Source organism: Glandiceps talaboti, chromosome 22, assembly GCF_964340395.1.
Source record: "Glandiceps talaboti chromosome 22, keGlaTala1.1, whole genome shotgun sequence".
In the NCBI taxonomy this organism is placed as follows: Eukaryota; Metazoa; Hemichordata; class Enteropneusta; family Spengelidae; genus Glandiceps; species Glandiceps talaboti.
Genome location: NC_135570.1, coordinates 10,419,873 through 10,439,437, shown reverse-complemented (window position 1 = coordinate 10,439,437; position 19,565 = coordinate 10,419,873). Strand labels below are relative to the sequence as shown.

The 19,565-nt window shown below is 33.5% G+C and overlaps 1 protein-coding gene across 1 annotated transcript in view; it reads right to left on the bottom strand.

The window, feature by feature from the left end:
• LOC144452245 (paladin-like) overlaps positions 1-19,565 on the bottom strand; it is a 51,718-nt gene that overhangs the window by 30,260 nt on the left and 1,893 nt on the right. Inside the window, exons 2-4 of the mRNA XM_078143298.1 lie at positions 2,731-2,997; positions 2,346-2,525; positions 842-1,009 (exon numbers count right to left, since the gene is read on the bottom strand). Coding sequence (XP_077999424.1) covers positions 842-1,009; positions 2,346-2,525; positions 2,731-2,988 — 606 coding nt within the window. The 5' untranslated portion in view covers positions 2,989-2,997. The remainder of the gene's footprint in view (positions 1-841; positions 1,010-2,345; positions 2,526-2,730; positions 2,998-19,565) is intronic.

The following is a 19,565-nucleotide window of genomic DNA, read 5'->3' as shown; positions in this document are numbered from 1 at the left end:
TAACTTCGACAGTATCTCATCAAATCTCCCTTTTTTATAGTCTTTACTTTCTCAAATGCTTTCACTTGTTTCAAATTTTGAACAATTTTCACTCAGTACTTTTTGTATTTTATATTCTTTTGAAATTAAATTTTTTAAAAACTTTTTATAGCTCTTTGCAGTGAATTGTTTATTGAAGCTGACAAATATGCTTTTAATTTATTTGATTTTGGACACAATTTTGGATGTTTAGATATTTTGTTACAAGAAATTGTCAGTCCACAAGAAATCATATTTGTTCTTTATCCCAAGTGTTTGAAAACATTGCAAACCCTTAAATTTATTCATCTTTACCTTATTTCAACAAAAAGTCTGGTAATTCGGCCTTCCATTTACTAAGATACACACAAACTAAAACTATACAGTCACAAAAGTGACAGGCTATTGAATGGATGTTGGTTTAATTATAATCTCAGTAGGTTGGTGTCGTATTGCTAGAGTTCCATAAACTTGCAGTGTACTGTTTTGGGACTTCCAATGTTTACGCTATCTTGATCACAGGGTGATTAGAATTGCGCAACAGAGGAACTGCTATCACCCACTTGTGTAATCTAGCACATTGAAGAACAATATATTTAGTTTGCGCCTATCTTAGTAAACGGAAGGTTTCGTTTAATACCAGTCATAATTTCATTACCCAACAGTGCAGTAAGAATATCACACACTTCCAGTATTTTCCAAGATGAAGGTGATTGTCAGTCATCATATTGGCAGTATCTGCTATATCTATTGCACTGTTGATGATCAAAATCAACTTTTGTTGAGAACTTTACACAGTGAATAAAATTATTCTAACGCTTACCTCTTTTCGGATTTCAACTTCTAGTTCTCCTAATTGCACAGCTGTCCTCCCCTCTGTTGAAATGTTCTCACCCAAGTTATCAGCTTCTCTAGGCGTATATGGAATGATATCATCCTTACAGTGGATAAATATAACGGGCTCCTCTCTCATATTGCATATCACAATGTCCTACGGTATCAATAGTATCCCGATAACATACATATTAAATCTGTAACTGAGTGTGCTGATATATTGAACTCATCACCAGAAGGAAATTAAATATCTTATCTTTACCACTTTTCATTACACTTCTTTCTGATACTTTTGAAAACACAATTTGTCAAACAACATATGGCATTAAACGGAAACACAAAAATGTATGCTCTGCTTTCAAATTAACAATTTCAAAAAGTGCATATGTGTAATCTCTTTGACAAAACAATGATCTAACAGATTTGAAAAGTGGATAAAGCCATTAATACCTTATATCACTCTAACGAATCCAACTAGAAACCAGAAATCAAAAAAAAGTTCAAAACACTTTCAATCTTATCTTTTTTACAGACATTTATCTGAAAGATCAGTAAGGCACATATAACGTCTGCTATCTGTTGTAAATACAAAGGGAAAAGTGACTTCAGAGGATGTTTTCGGATGGAAACTGAGCTGACAAACCTAGCTGACTAGCTGACTTTGCATTTTATGAAATGACTGGATACTAGAGTGTGTTATCATTCAAACCCTACTAACGTGTCTATCACTTATAAACACATTCAAACACTATAACCATGTCATCGTTTGTACTTTTGTTGTGAAATTGATCAGATTAAAATGCTGACAATGAAAATTAAAGGAAATGTGAAAATATTTGCACCAAATATCATGGCATTTGGTCCAGCGTTTTTATGAATTTAAGTTCTTTATACCCATATCCACACACACACACACACACACACACACACACACACACACACACACACACAACACACACACACACACACACACACACACACACACACACACACACACACACACACACACACTTTTCCATTCCTCTAGCACTGCTGAACCTAAGAAGTTTAGTTGTGCTAAAAAATCAGACTTAGTGTCTATGTATATATCAATAGGGAACATGCAATCCAAACTGAGCATGCTCAGATGCAAAGGACTATGGGATTATCTGTGGTTATCGTAATACCTAATCTGGAGCTACTGATAAAATTAACCTCCCAAAAACATCAGGGTGACTATGAATTGATCATTCCTGGTTATAAACAATGTAACAATATTGTTTACAATGCTAATTCATTAGTATTTATTATCACATTTCCCATGATGCAACATTCAACATGGCGGGTTTGCAAGTTCCCTATTAGAATGATTTACTATCAAGTTCAGCAGAATATAAGTCTTCAAATGTATATATTTTGATTTTACTACCTGTGCTGCTCCCAACATGGGATGCAATAAATAAATTAAAAAAATAAATAAATATCAAATTAAAAAACTAATCATTTTGACTTACCGAATAACCATCATCTAAAAGCGTTTCTAGTATCTGTCGTAAACCTTCCCTTGTTGGTTGGCCCATTCCATATACAGGATAACCTCCATGTGCTCTCCGTAAATTTGGTGCTCCATATTTCTTGATGGTGTTCAACATATCAATCCCATGATAGTGGTCTTTCACCATAAAATATTTGTTCTAAAACAAACAAACAAACATACAAACAAATTCCATGATAGTGAGTGGTCTTTCGCAACAAAGAATGATGACCAATCAAAAGAAGAAGGTATAATTCATTCAAACCTACACAAGAATGGTAGCCAATCAAAGAAGAAGATATTATCCGTTCACACCTGTACACGAATGATAGCCAATCAAACAAGACAATATAATTTATGCATACCTGTACAAGATTGTGTTCTGGCATACCTTCCTTTATCCGTCCTTTGACAGCTAGAGAGTTTTTCTTAGTATTGCACTGATATTCCTCATTATTGTCTTTTATTATAATTGGAGCTACTTCGTTCATGATCACATTTTTGCCCTTGTCATATTTCCTGTTCTCAAAAACATTTTTGGAATTCCTTTCGTGTAATTTATTAGAAAATCCTCTTGGCTCTGGCGTTGCCAATGGCATTGAAGAACTTGCTCCAGTTCCCATCTTGGATGCCTATAAACGAAAGAATCACATATTAATGAATAAAAGAAACATAGCAATACCCTGAAGGGGTGAACAAATCCACTGGTCCTGGGTCCGGGACTAACAATTTTTTTAGGCGGACCACACAAATTTTACCTTGTCTGGTCCGTCGGACCAATACCTTACTGTTAATAACTATGTTTAAAAGTCATCTGAATATACAGATTCATTGGTAAGATTTAATGTTTTACATTAGTGGGACCTGGGACCACTAATTCTTTCAGCAGGACCACTGGATTTAAGGCATTGGTCTGGGGACCACCAGTTCACAAAATGATTTGTTCACCCCTGCCCTGACATGATACTACTCTGGCAATCAAGGTCTCGTTACTAAGATATACATAATACCAAAGCTATTGTTGCTTCATGTGGTAAACTACACAAGTGGATAATAGCAATGCCTTTGGTTTACAGATCTAACTTGAATCACCATATGATCAAGATATTTTAAACATTGAAATTCCCCTAAAATGTCTCATTCAAGATAGACATACATACATACATACATACATACATACATACATACATACATACATACATACATACATACATACATACATACATACATACATACATACATACATACATACATACACACACACACACACACACACACACACACACACACACACACACACACACATACATACATACATACATACATACATACATACACCATAAGCTCCCTTCCACAACAGACTGAAATTGTCATTTTTCCACAAGTTCACACTATCTTTACTACAGCCTTTAGCAACAGCCTATGTAATTCTGTACTTGTAAATAATTCTAAAAGTTAAGAATTATGTGATTAGGAACCTGAAGATATACAGCCATCCCTAAACACATCGAAATGAGAATTTCCAGTCACTGAACCTGTTCCTATTACTTTACAGAAGATGGAATTAAATGTAGATCAGACTTGATAAGTAGTACCATTGCCATGGAAACTTATCACAATGAATGGATTAGCATATTCATCATGACACACAAACACAATTTCTTAGCAATGAAAATATCCATCCAGAGTCAAAAGATTTTTTGGAAACATATCCAAAATTTTCACTGTCTCATCACCATTGTCAGGTGACATAGTAACTACAATTTGTTACCTTGGAAATAAGTAACACAGAAATGTTCAGGCAAACACATTTGTCATCTGTTTTTCAAGACTATATCCATGTGCGTGTTTGTATAGATTGTCCTATTTTTGAGTTCTAATTCTAGTGATAATTTTACAGGTTTTGTATGTAATCTCTGTATCGTGTACATAGCCTTTTTGCTATTCAAACCCCTAAATTAGCTCTAGCATCCTATTTCTGAACAACTCGCTTCCTGTTTTTCATATGTTTTGAAGATTCACACCAATTGTCATGACAACACTATGGAGAAACAATTCCTCTAAATGACACCTCTCTAGAAAGCCTGTATTGCATATGTTGCTATGGTAACCATGTGTATACCCCTTTGTCATATTTTTTTTCATCTCATTCTTACAAAATATCTATTAGTAACAAGTGACTCCTTAAGTCAATAACAACCATTTACACCATCTACATTTGTATTAATGAAATGCACAATAAACAACTATATTTTCAAATTTACACAAACAAAAATCTCAGTTTTAATACTATGTCTTTCAGTATTTTGTTTTTATATACATATCTTATATTGATAACACACATACATAACTCTTTAACACATAATTTTCACATTGTTCCACTAAATTAAAACAAATTCGGCAACTCCTGAGTTTTTTTTGTCATTTTTGTTTCCAAATAAAATTTTATTTATATTTTACCATTCACCATCACTTGTCTAAAAACCAGCAGTCACTGGCAAATCTCTTACTATATAACTGCTGTGATACTGTAGTCTAATTAGACTGTAATATATATGAATAAAACGATGTCATACTATTCATTTACTTAAGAATACAGTATCACAGTAGTTTGTATGGTAGGAGTTCTGCCAGTGACTACTATAATAGTCTTTTAACAATTAAGTGACAGTGAAGAGTAAAATATAAGTAACCTTTTTTTTCTATATATAATTTTTATATATATATATACATGTATATATAATTTTTGTGCTGGGAATTCCTCCCAGTGATTTTCTGTTATGCAGACAAATACAAACAAACACAAACAAATGCTACAGAGATCCATTCAGGTTTGGGACTATGTGACAGGGCTATACTGCACGCTCTATATCACATTGCTGTGGAACTGTCAAGGCTTTCCCAGTCAGTCCACAGGCTATCCCAGAGTCACCCAGGCCCGACAAACATAGGACCTGCGGGCTCCGTTTGAGTAATCGTCCTCGACTTTTCGAGTCATTACTCCAGGAGTCCCCCCAAATTCACACTCGTCTTGTGAGTGAGACACAGCTGAGTGTTACAACCTACCCATTGAGTCTGTAGAACACTCACCCTGGGTTTGGGTCGGTCACAGAAAAATCCCCTGTTCAAGTTCCAGTGGGATTCAAACCCGTGAGCTCCCGACTCCTAATCCTGTGCGCTAACCACTACGCTACAGGAGCCGGTATAAGTAACCTTTTATTTGGAAACAAAAATGACAAAAAATACTTACAAGTCGCAGACCATGTCCCTTTTATAAAAAGATGATTATGAAAAAAGAAAATTAACTATCTGATTAAAATCCTTTGTGGCACATAAATATTCCTAGATTTCCTTATTTACCTCCATTTTCTTCATTTGTTGTTCCTTGTTTTTTGTGCCAGGAGTGATCACCTAATATCTTTGGGAAGGAAGCAGTCACTCCGAGAACAACAAAATCAAAAACAAAGGACGCCGTACGAAGGAAATAGACTGAGATAACTACAGCCATTTAGACATAATTCCTACATCACATTTTAATCACATCAGAAAATTGAGTTAGTACATGTCCAGTCAAACCCACGTCCTCAGAAATGTAGTCAGAATGCTTTGATCAGCTAAGCTAATGTATCCACTAGTAGGTTCTATGCAACTGCCTAGCAAAGAAGTATGCATCAGGATATGCATGGAATCTTAGCTTAGTAAAATTGCAATGAATTCAAGGCATGCTGGTTGGAGTCCAACACAATTTCACCTTCAATTTCATTTCATACAATGTATACATATTTTGTGGAAATAAATGAATGAAGGCTCTTTACTGTGAAACACTTATGTGTGGTAGCATACAAACACATAGATACATAGACAGACACACAGACAGACAGTACAGACACACACACACACACACACACACACACACACACACACACACACACACAGAAGCATAACATTATACTTCCCTAGGGAACTTGAGATAAAAATGAATACACGATCCTGCCCATCTGAAACATTAGTGACTATTTATATTATGTTGATCATTTTGTCCCCGAGGTATATCTTTGATGTATAGATGATTGCATGAAATTTAAAAAAAAAATTCATAAATTTATCTTTATTCATTCATATTTTCAGCTTCAATTTAGAGTTTGCTTTTAGACAAGAATGTTTATGTGCAAATCTTGACAGAAAATCAAGCAGTGGCCATTTTTTTGTACTCTTTATCAGTTTATGATAGATGACTACAAATCAATACTTTATTTCAATCATACAATGTGATCTTCATGCCATGAAAGGACAATTTCATTCAAGATAGACATTTATACAAATCTAAATAGATAATGCAATATACACGAAAGTTCACTGTAAGGACCAATCTTCTATACACAATGTCTACATCTGCACTGTGCCCTTTTGTACACAATGTCTACATCTGCACACTGTCCTTTTATACACATTGTCTACATCTGTACATCGCCCTTTCATATATAAAAAAGATGATATCAATCCATAATTCACATTTAATACAAGATCGTATTACTTCCTTTAAGTATTAGGCATTGTGGATATGATTGCTCATTTAATTCCCTTGGGTTATGCAAATAGTACAGTTGTCATGACAATCAGTTATCTAAATGTTCTGTATCTCCTTTCAAGCTTTTTATGTGACTCAGTTTGTAGCTGTTGTTATGGTAACAATCTATTTGTATTGACTTTGAAGGTGAAAACTAAATGGTAAATGGTTCAGTTTGCTTATCAAAATGTAATCATAAATATCAGTTTCAGAAGTGCATGATATTAAAATTTTTATGAATTAACATTTCAAAGTATCAGTTGAAGAGAACACAAAGTTCCGACTACAGCTTGACTAGTCAAGTGAACACATATATAGCTTTCTAGACAAATCTGTCACATGATAGCATACTCTATTATTTACAGTAAAAGATATAACTCTCTTGGTTGTCAATTTCACAAAATATATTTTGAATCAATAATTTGTTTTGTCCCAAAGTCCAAAAAATAGCGCTAAAGATATTGTAGTACAATTGTACAGTTTATGTGCTTTTTAAAAAAATGTTTATTCATATCCTAATCCAGTCCTGTTGTTATGTAATATTGTTTTACTGTTGCTATGGGCAGTATCTTAGTTGCTTGGTGATTCTATTTCAAATGTTTGAAAGTTTATCAACTTTCCTAAGTATCTCTATTGTTATCTTTACAATATACATCACCATTTTACTGTTGCTTTGGGCATGGTCTTGTTGTTGGGATGTTTATACCCATCTCTGTTGTCTTTGAAATATAAACCATCAAGTGACTGTTGCAGTGGGCATGGTCTGTTGCTAAGCATATTTTACGTATGCTTTTTAAAAGGTTTATTCACTTGCCTGTCCAATAATGTAGTCGCTAAATATACTGGCATTTCGCTGTTACTAAGGGCACAATCATGATTGCTAAGGCCAGTTGTGTAAATATATCTTGAACAAAATCTGCAGAATAACATTCCAAAAACAGCCCTAGAAAATGTCAGCCTCATCCACCAGTATTTTTCAAGATTTAAATTTTTGACCAAAAATCACATTTTTAGACCTAACTGGCATATCACTGATGAAATCATGTCATGAATAATTCATCTGCACATCCATAGAAACATACCACCCAAATTTCAGCCAAATCTGCCAAATAGTTTCAGAATTAAAGATTTTTGACCAAAAAAACACAATTTTAGACCTAAATTGCATATCACTGATGATATAATGTCATGAATAATTCATCTGCACATCCTTTACACAATCCCCACTAACTTTCAGACCAATCTGCTCAGTACTTTTTTAGGATAAATGTTTTACCAAAAAATCAATCCCACTAACGTGATGCTATCGTTTTGATTTGAACAATTTCCCAAATTGAAACCTAAAGTAACATCACCACCAAGTTTCACTGCAATCGGCCAAAAAGTTTTTGACTTTAAAATGTTTACAGACAGAAAAAATTTACCATAACTATAGCATGTTTACCATCATGTTTTACATTGCAGCAATCGTATTGGTGTGTGCCACATTCATCATAGTTTACATCATATATAAACATGCCGATGTCGCACTTGCCATGTTTGTTTAGGAGGGGAGGGGGGATTTGTCCTAGACAAACGAATGTCTATTGAGCTTGTGTGACACTGTGTAATCATCCCTAAATTTGTAGTTAAATCTAAAAGTAGGAAACAGACCACTACTGTATCAATATCTATGGAACAGCTATGAATTATAAACTGCTTGATTTTCTTGTTCCTATGGCAACAGACATACTGCCTGAACACAAAACTCAAGTAATGCAATACTGCGAGAATGCACATTTTGAAATAACTCCAGCAATGAAAACATTTTTCAATAACAATAACTGTAATCCAACATTATTGCAATTATTCTAAATTATCAAATATTTAAGGTGCTTGTTCTGTATCTGTCATGCATATTATAAAACTGGAAATAAACCATGAAACATAATACTATGAAATGTATAGATACTTTACAACTGTCTAGCACAATAAAGACTTAAAATAAATATGTGACATTTAAACAAAGTTGTCAAATCCATGCCAGCTTATAAGCCACAGCACCAGCATGGCTACATTTTACAACAGTAAGACTATACAGTGCAGTACTCAATGATAGCATGTATGATATAGCCATCTTGATAGAAGCGGAAATGTTTCAGATATGAAAATGGACCATTTCCAATTACTGCACAGTCCACAAATCTATACCTTCAAGTATGTTGACATTTCACTGGCATTTTACATCTACAGCTTTCTCAAGGTTTCTAACCTAAACTGAAATGAAATGAAATGCAACAAACATGATGACAACTTTTACATGATCCACAGTGGACTTTTGCATGATCCACAGTGGACTCTTGCGTGATTGACGATTTATATTGTGAGGGTCCAATGGAAAGAAGACAACCCTTAAATGATTTGCGTTGTTTGTAATGCTTAGTGAGTTTACCCTGAATAAAGATATTTTTATAATAATAATAATAACAGTAATAATAATGAGTTCTATTGTGGAGATAAGTTCTTTGTATTGTTGTAGAATTGCTGTGACATCTTGATATGAAGTCTCATAGTAGTCATGTTATTACAGGAGAAATGAAGTTGCCTTGGTTTTCCACTCATGGGATGTTTTTTTTACACACACTCAGACAACTCCAAATGCAAAAGAAACACTTAGAAAGGCCGCACACAGTGGGATATAGAAGCAGACAAGTTACCATGTTGCTTATCAGTTCTTAAGTAAATAATTGAATACATAGAATTAATTATAATTAAATAAATATTGCAATTAATTAATTAATTAGATTTTGAAAAAAGGTGATCAGTCTGCGATGGACTCAAGTGATTCCAATGTAATACGACACTCAGTGAAGTGTTTTGCGAGAGACTAACTTTGAACTTGTCATTTGCATATGTCAATTGTCTTTTTGCCAGCTAGCCCGGCACACAGTCAGAGAGGACAAACAGATATTCCAATGTTCCTGATGCAGAATATGCGCAAGAATTATGATTCACGACCAAAAAATCTCATTTATTGCACAACACTTTTGGGATTCCCAAGATGTTACGATTGAAAAGCCACATAAACAACTCCTAGACTGTACATGCAATTCGTCATTCACATGGCTACTTCCATAATACCCTACACCTGGCTATGGCATCAGCCATAATAGTTCATAAATATCTATTAAAATATGCCATCTTTGGCATCATATGTCCCGATTTTTCCAAATTCAGAGTAATCCAACACACAAACTTTAAAGTTTCATCCAACTTTGAAGTATCCAAATGCTAAACATAATTTTATGGTAACTCTTCAAATATCTGACCTATCGATATTTCTACATTTCTGTGGTTCGATTGGACTATTCATTACCGATTTACACAATTTTACCCAGTACTTGAAAATGACAGTTTTAGCTCTAAAATGAACCATTTTCATAGATTTTTTATGTTGAAGTACATGTAATGGAAACTATCTACAGGCAATGCTCAGCAACATTTTCATCAAATAAAAACTTCCACCAAATTTGATGTTTGTGTCCAAAATCTTGCTTCTAACCATCAATAATTTTTCCATACATGGTATTTTTAAGTCTGTATTCAAAGTATCATGTCAATTGAATGGTAAATTTCCATATGAAATGATCTGTGAAGTCAACGCTGCAGGTTGCTGTACTAAGGACCTCGCATGGGCATTTCTGACTGATAACCTTAAATTTAAGCGGAATAAAACATAATATAAACCTGAATCTTGCAAGAAGATAGCAAATTAAACCACAATGTAAATCAGATACATTTGTACTGAATTATACATTTCTCAGAACTGATTCAAAAATGTAATTGCACAATTTTTTTCATTTTAATTCTCACAAATACTACCAATCTAGATATCCATCTTCAAGATTTTGTGTACGAAAAAGGATTTATACCAGCTTGATTGTCTGATTGCCCATAAATTACAACAAAATGCTACAAACTAAGAATCAAAGCTTGGTACAGACCAATGGAAGTTTACAGACACCATATTGCGATAACAAAACGACCATTATTATAATAATGTTTTCAATCCAGAGATTGGATTTCAATAACTGCAATTTATCATGAATAAAATGGAACAAGGTTCAATGAAGGTTACATTGCTATGGTAACCAAATTATACAAACATACAAGTAAATGATGACTATGGTAACGGATATCACGAGGAGCATCTTAACTTATAGTCCTGAAATACTCATCTATGGTTACCATAGTGATCAGTGAGTGACATAATTGCGTAAATTTTCGCGAGCCAATTGGACACGAGTAGGTTCTGCCAAACAATTTCCAAGGTCTTCACCAAATACCATGACGATTTACTCTATTTTCCACATGCTCTCAAACTATATATCTCTCAAATACAGATGTTTTATTTGTATATATTTGTATGTTATTTGTTAATGTCTATTATCTTGTATTTGTTGAATTAAATTTATAAATTAAAATGTCGCATTAAAATCATATATCATCATGTCTATAAGGTCTAGCTCTTGCCAATATCTTGCATTTGGTGAAAATGAAAATGAAAGAAAATCTTTGTGATCACTGACATCATGTGTTTTAAAAAGTCAGGATATCTGTCTGTCTGTCTGTCTGTCTGTGTGTGTGTCTGTCTGTCTATCTATCTATCTATATCTGTCTGTCTGTCTGTCTATATCTGCCTATCTGTCTGTCTGTCTATCTATCTATATCTGTCTATCTGTATGTCTGTCGGATCTGTCTATCTATCTCTATCCATCTAATTTATTAGCAGTTTTTTGAGTTTCGTTATCATAAAACAACCTCACAGATACTTAGTATTATACACTTATTGCCTGGCTTTATTCAGGCATGAGTAGATGTCGATTACCCTGAGGGTTGATATGCAGCAACTATTTTCCAAGGTTGAAAGCTGAGGGACATAGTTTCTACATTACAGCACAAGGGGTAATACAACATCTACTAGTGCCCAAATAAGGCCAGGCAATAAGTGTTTTATAACACATCACATTCTTAGGCACATTTACTTTTTCTATCATAAGTCACAGCAAATCACTAACAAGACTCCCATGCTACATGACAGACTAGTGCCCTAGGAAATAGAACATGACTAGTGCCTCACTCTATGCAAATTGATTTCAGTATATATGAGTAACTAGTCAATACCACATGACACAGTCTAAGCCAATCACTGAAACAACTCCCATGCTATTTGACTAGTGCCCTATGAAATAGAACATGACTAGTGACTTACTCTATGCAAATTGAGTTCACTATGGGAAACTAGTCAATACCACAAGACCTGGTTTAAGCCAATCACCGAAAACGATATGATATAACGTACAACATACTGTTACAGATCACGATTACACTGCTATATGTTGTTATTTGTCTTTAGTTTATTCTAATGTTCATGAATATTCCATTTATTCGGCTAGCTTTTTATTTTCACTGAAAAAAGTGGCAGATAGTCAGCAGTCTTTATCAGGGTCAGATACTATGGAATTATACACAGGGTACCCTTCAAAGAAATTGTTTTGATTACTACTGAAAATTGTTAGGATTACAAAGAGCAAACAGATGTTTTATGTCATCTAAGTCTGGCTGTAACAATTCATTGAACCAGCCTTTGCAAAGTTGAACACACTTAAACCGTCAGACTGGCTGTAACAATTCATTGAACCAGCCTTTGCAAAGTTGAACACACTTAATGTTAAAGTACCCAATAGATGAAAACTAACAAGCCGTCAATCAAAGACATAGACCCCACCCACCCCTCCCCCCTCCTCCAAACTGGCATGATTTATGGCGAAGTTATTATGCAAATTTGAAGTGTCTGACGTAGATACAAAACTTTATAATATATTGACAAAGTTGCTATTTGACCTTGAATATGATGGTCAAAGTCAAAGGTCAAGGTATAAAAAGAAAGCCTTTTTAAAAAAAATTACTTGAATGTGTTTCTCTGAAATAATAATGATTGAGTAGTGAAACAGTTACGTGAATTACTTGTAACTGGTAAAAATACAACAAAATGGTACTAAAAAAAATTCCCTTAATAAATAACAAACTCAAAACATTTGAAGATTATGAGACTTGAAAAAATCCCCCAAGGGTTTGGTGCCAGTTAGGCTAAATATCAATTTCTCTCCACAAAATAATAAAGTTGCTTTTGTATACCGATACATCCAATATATCGCCAGTAGCACGACACATCCAAGAGAATAGACATCAGATCCATTGGAATGACATCCATGTCTTAGAGAGTTTAACTGGCACAAGTATGGCATCAAGGATGCCATTTATATCAGGAGCTGCTCTAACAGCCTGAACAGAGATGAGGGATTGTGCTTTCTCCCTAAGATATATGGGAGCATTCTCCATGATCATGTCACAAATAGCACCATCTATCATGATTGAAAAGACTGACTGTTTGCAGTCGCAAGCTCTCAGTTTATCAATAGTACATTGTGTATATTGGTTTAAATTTTATTGTTTATGTCTTTATAATTGGTACTTGCTGACTTAACCTCTGTAGCTAAGTAGTACATAGTTTGATAACCTAGGGAGGGGGAGGGGGGTATGTCATAGTTTAAAGCCACATAATTCCCACTGTGACCCAGTTTCCATTGTCAAACATGTCATAAAATTAGTCAAACCTGTCATAAAATTAGTTGAATATTAAAATGGAAGATCAGTCCAACTACAGTATGTACTATGTACCTACATTGGAAAATTTAGCTGATGATTTAAAATTCATAATCTTTAATGACTAACAATAAAAATTTTATTTATGTCACACAATACATCAACATATCTTCAGACATGAGACAGCAACACCTACTCTTATAACTCATTTAACACATTAGTATCTTTCAATTTTATTATAGATTATTATTTATTCATTATTGTTACTACATTATTAATTTTAACTTCTTTTTTTATTGTATACTTTAAATTTCTTTTATTTTACTTATTTTGTCTGTGCTTTGTAACCTTAGTAAATAGATATTCGTTGGATATAAAATGACAACAACTTGCTCCCAATCAGGCTGAATTTAAATCCATTTTTGTCTACGTCGTTTTGGTCCTGCACAAAGGACCTTGTTCAGGAATCTAAAAATGAATGAAATACTAGTGGATAATAAGTGGATAACTAGTTTTTAAAAGTTGCCAGGTGCCTAAATCTTGAAGTATTCTGCCATGGTCTGCATAGATCCAAATGAATAAATAGCTGAAGGAGAGAAATCACTACAACCAACATTAACCAAAATGTCATTCGTATACCTTACCTTCACTTCCACAAATTACGATACCAATTAGTTACTTCAATGTGATTGACTGTTCAATTCCTTCACATATACTACAGGTAAACAGAATTGTAGATGGTGTATCGGTCAGTTTTGTCACAAAGTCTTGTGCACCAGTCTGGTCCAGCCGTCTTGCCACAAACAAATCTTGTGTGTCAGTCAATCTTGTCATAAACCAGTTGTATGTGTCATTCTTGTCATGAGATAGTCAAGATTGTGTGTTGGTCACTCTTGGTACAAGATTTGTATATTGGTCAGTCTTCTTACAAAACCTTGGACATAAAACTGACATACATACAGTGGTAACATACACTGCGACATGCGACCTTTGAAATACCTTTCAAGTGTTCACACACAGCACTGTCAGTCTGTCAGTAGAGCAGTGTGTTGGAATAAACAAGTCAGTATAAACATCTTATCCTGTCAATACTATAGTTACCACTTAGAGTTTTAGGACAGGTTTTAGTTTTATTACAGAGCTGAATTGTGATTTATGTCATTAATTACTGTCTTTGTACATTTGAAATCACTTTGTAGAGACTTGCCTGTAAGGTTTTAGCCTGATAACAGTAGCATTGATAACAGATACCATATCAGACATATCATTTATTTATCGGTGTATGAACTATCAGACATTAACTGTCATGAATAAATCATTATTTTACTGTCTGTGTTTAGATTTAGTCCTACATGTAGTTCAGTAGCTGTAGGGATTTCAATAGCTGATACTGACTGCCATAAATGTATCCAGGGTATTTTACAAACACAGAAAAATGCTGTTTAGGCAAAATAAAATTAAAATGTTTGTTTCCGATAACATGACTTCAGAAAATACGGTAGGTGGTCGGAATTTTATCTTATTTCACTTTATTTTTTTTTTAATTTTAATTACTTCGACCCCAAGATAATATACATGTGTACTTATCGGTCACATTACTTCTATGAGAGTTTGATGAGGTGTTAACGAAGTAAATGAAGACAGTTATAAAAGATAAGTAGACAAACACATTATGCAGACTGTACTGTTAGTCTAAATAGACCTGGTTTCTCTCTGGAATACGTTTTTTTAAAAAGTGACAACAGATGAAGCAAAGGCATGAAGGTGTACACGGAAATAGAAGTAAAGTATTACCATCTTACCTTTTTGCATGCAAAAAAAAATGTTCAGGGTCGAGGGGCTTATACAAAGGCCGGTCAGGTTATCAGAAACACACAATTTTTTTTACTTGGCCTTAGAGTTTTTGTGATAATAAATGTCATATTTTGGGCTGGCCATATTCAGTGGACTCCCTAACTTAGTGTTCCATTTGCAGATATCAGTTGTCATTTTTTCTTGATCTAAGAGTTTTTTTTAGAATTTTGTTACCATATCTTTTGTGTATAATACTTATAATCATAAATTAACATTTTAATTAAACAAAGATATATGAAGCTACTGTGTGAACATAGTTATTTCTACGCTGGATATAATTTAGTTTAGCTGAACACATGTTGAAAAATTTTCCATGGAAATAATTCCCGCAAAATTAGACCTTGCATTGAATACTGAAAACTTTGGTGGATATTAAGTACATTGGGATGGCTGTAGACTGTCGACAGTCACTTGCGCCTTTTTTTTCCTAGGGCTGAAAGCCTTCAGTCCTCGATATCAGTATGCGATTATAGTAGTATTGTGCCGGATCGGAGCGCAGTGACGACTTAAGTGTAGATAAAACGTAGGACAAAAAGGCGCGAGCAACTGTAGACAGTCTAGGATGGCTGCAAACAATCTAAATAGTTGGCATTTTGTTATAGGTCTACATGAAGCCAACCAAAACACATTTCTGTCAAATTTTACATAGTCCAAAATAAATATGTTTACATTATTCTAAGTATCTAAAAATTGCAAAAACATTACAGAAATTTTGGTCCTTTTAAGGTATTTTGTGAATTGGAGTTTGAGTTCCAAATGCTCAATAAATTTTGTCAAAGACAAATTTTCACTTACATAAAGAAAAACACAAGAGTGTGTCTTCAACATCGTTTATAGCCACAATTTCACATTAAAACAATATACTACAACACTAATTACACACAAAATATTATCCTAAGTCAAACACAGTATTTTCTAGCAGGGAAAATGTAAAAACAACCAACAATGTATTTACTGAAAATTGTTAAAATACCAATAATTAGACATTGTACATGTTAATTAGAGGTTGGTTTTTATCTATAAGTAGTATAGTAATGAGTTTAAATCGTGATTCAGTGGGGAGCTGATTTTTGAGTGCGGACCCAAAAATCAATTTGAATATATAGCACCACACTAAGTATCCAGCTGCATCAATATGTTTTCTCACAGGTGATTCAATACTGTTCAGGGTGTGTACGATATCATTATTTCTAACAAAAAGGTTCAAAAAAAGGTACCAATTGCAGATTTAACTCACTGCAGGATGTCATTGACCTTGACTGTAACTCTCATAGACAACATGAAGTACAACATGGACCAGCTACTCTGTGAAATACAATATCAAAAACCAACTATTCATACATACAGTATCACAGTATAGATAGTTGGGCAATCTAAAGCTCATTACATAACTACACTAGTATTTTGTTCCATATGTTTTGTTACAATTATATCAGCTAGTACAACGAACTGGATACTGACAGTTACAATTTACAAATTATTTACATCTATGTTACTATGGCGATTGTTAATTTCAGTGCAGCCATCTCTCTTTAGATTTGCCATGACTGATTTTTGTATGGTGATGAATATACACTATCAGCCATTGCAGTCTAAGGGCTTGTCATAAGTTAAAACATAGTGTAAGATGAAATGTCAATATTTGATATGGTTGATTATATATTGCCTATATTGTCTGATAACACAAATATACATGTACAGGAACAGTAGCTATACATGTTATGACAATATCATAGAACCAGATCTCTAGGCACGGTGATCAAACTGTAGATTAAATTCATACTGGTGAAATAAACGTACAAGCTTTTGAAAGATTATTGTAGACAGCAAACGTACAAGAATTCAGAAATACATATATCTGACCAATAATGTACTACATATAACTAACATGAAAATTTATCAGAATTATTTGTTTACATGTCTACTGTATCTTGTTGCCTAGAAACAATGGAAACAAATATTTGTTTACAAATTAGTTTTTATTCAAGTTATCTAGTCATCAGGGAAGATGTAAGATCTCCTTCACGGTTGTCATGGTGATATTATCAGACTAAACTAGCAGTTTTTACACCATTTTTTAATGAAGGAAATAAAGTTGTATAAATTTCACACTTGCTTAAAATTTACAATTTCATTTTTTAAAATTTGTTCTAAATATCAACAACTGAGTGAATTATAATATATCCCATAATTTTCTTCCAGCCTCCTCCGTGAATAAAATTTTTTATTTTGTTGATAAGAACTAATCATGTTAATACACTGAATAATTTACCAAAGTTTATACTTTGGCGTTCCCTTTATATCAAAATTTTGACGGGACAATTTCTGTTATGCGGACTTGGTTTATTTTTTAGGGGAAAACTGACCTCTACATTAGCAGTTATCTTATACATATATTTATTTCTGTACCTTTGGTGAAAAAAAAATAATTGTGTGTTTCCGATAACATGGCCTCAAAAACTAGGGTAGGTGGGTCGAGATTTTATTTTATTTTTATCATTTTAATTGTTTTACTTTTGAAAAATATTGCTTCGAGCCAAACTAAATGAACTATCGGTTAGATACCCCTTCTGTACATGTGATAGTTTGCTGAATCTGTACAGGCATCACTAGGGAAAGAAAACAGACGTGCATGAAGGTCAAGAAGACAAAGAATTTATCTTTTTGCTCTAAGTGTTTAAAAAAATTTTTAGGGTCAGCAGTTAAAAACTAGGGTCAGATGGGTTATCAGAAATATACCATTTTTTTTATTTTGCCTTTAGGCTGGTAACCACAATACTTAGAATAAAAGACATTACAACTATCAGGTTACTAAGTCTATGCTATACTAGTTACTTTACACTATAGTATACATGTACTGTGAATGCGTTTATTTTAACAAATTTAGTACAAATACAATTTTTCTCATTTTGGTGCCACTTTATTTTGGCATGTGAACAGTTATACTAGTTATAACTACAGTGAACTTACAGTCACATCAGATTTGTGTATAAAATGTATTCATTTGAAATAAATCTGCCTCTGGTTATTCAGAATTTAGCGGTAAAAGGGGTTCCATTTTTACACTGATTCATATTGAAACCGTATTCACGTAAATGAGCTAAACTATGTGTAAAGACAAAATACATGGTCTCAGTTTTACTTTCTAATAAACTGTTTTCTCTACAAGGCATCTAAATTTATGATAGTACAGTATTGTTAATTTGAAATTGATTTTACTTTATTCTCTAATATTTTTCTTTCATTTTGCCAAGGAAAACAAGAAATGACACATGGACATAAGCAGTGTGTCCTCTAATGATAGCCAATTTTGCTGTTGGGACTCAAAATGATGAAAACTGACATTTCTTGTAAGTTACCACATGTAAGAAATAGGTGAACACCAAAGTTTGGTGTGCCACTAGAAATTGAGTGTGTCAGTGGCACGTCAAATTGGCTTTATACAGTGCACACTGGTCATGCAGAGGGTTTCTTACTTAATGAATCGAAGATGGGTCGCATGAAAACCCTTGTCACGCTGACTGAAAGAAAACCATTCGTGCATAACATTAATTATAATAACTGCAAGAATAATCTAAAAATAAAAATAAAAATAAAAATAAATGAAAGAATGATAATTTCTTAACATAATGGTTCATATTTCAAGGAATGAAGAACCTGACAAGATGATGAATCGTATTGTCATAGCAATGCAGAATCTGATGAGATGAAGTACCATATTGTCATGACAAAACAACCATAAAATCAATCCCATATATTTTGTGAAAATTTGCTTGCACATAGCATAATATTTACAAAGAAATGTAAACCTAAATACTTTTGCCACTAAATTTTTTTGCGATTTTACAGTCTTTAGCTAGTTCTCCAAGACTAATGACTTGTTCTATATATACAAAGAACAATACAATACAATAGACAATAAAAATATCTTTATACTAAATATGGATATCATAACTCTATAAATATAATTATATAACTGTTATTATTAAATTTGCAATTCTATGACAGAACCCTATGACACGCAAGTGCAAGTGTGGCGTACTCAGGGTATTTGAAAACTGCAAGCACAAGTGCAAATGTGCCTGAGTACGTCATACTGGAACTCACATAGCATAGGGTTCTGTTATTATTACA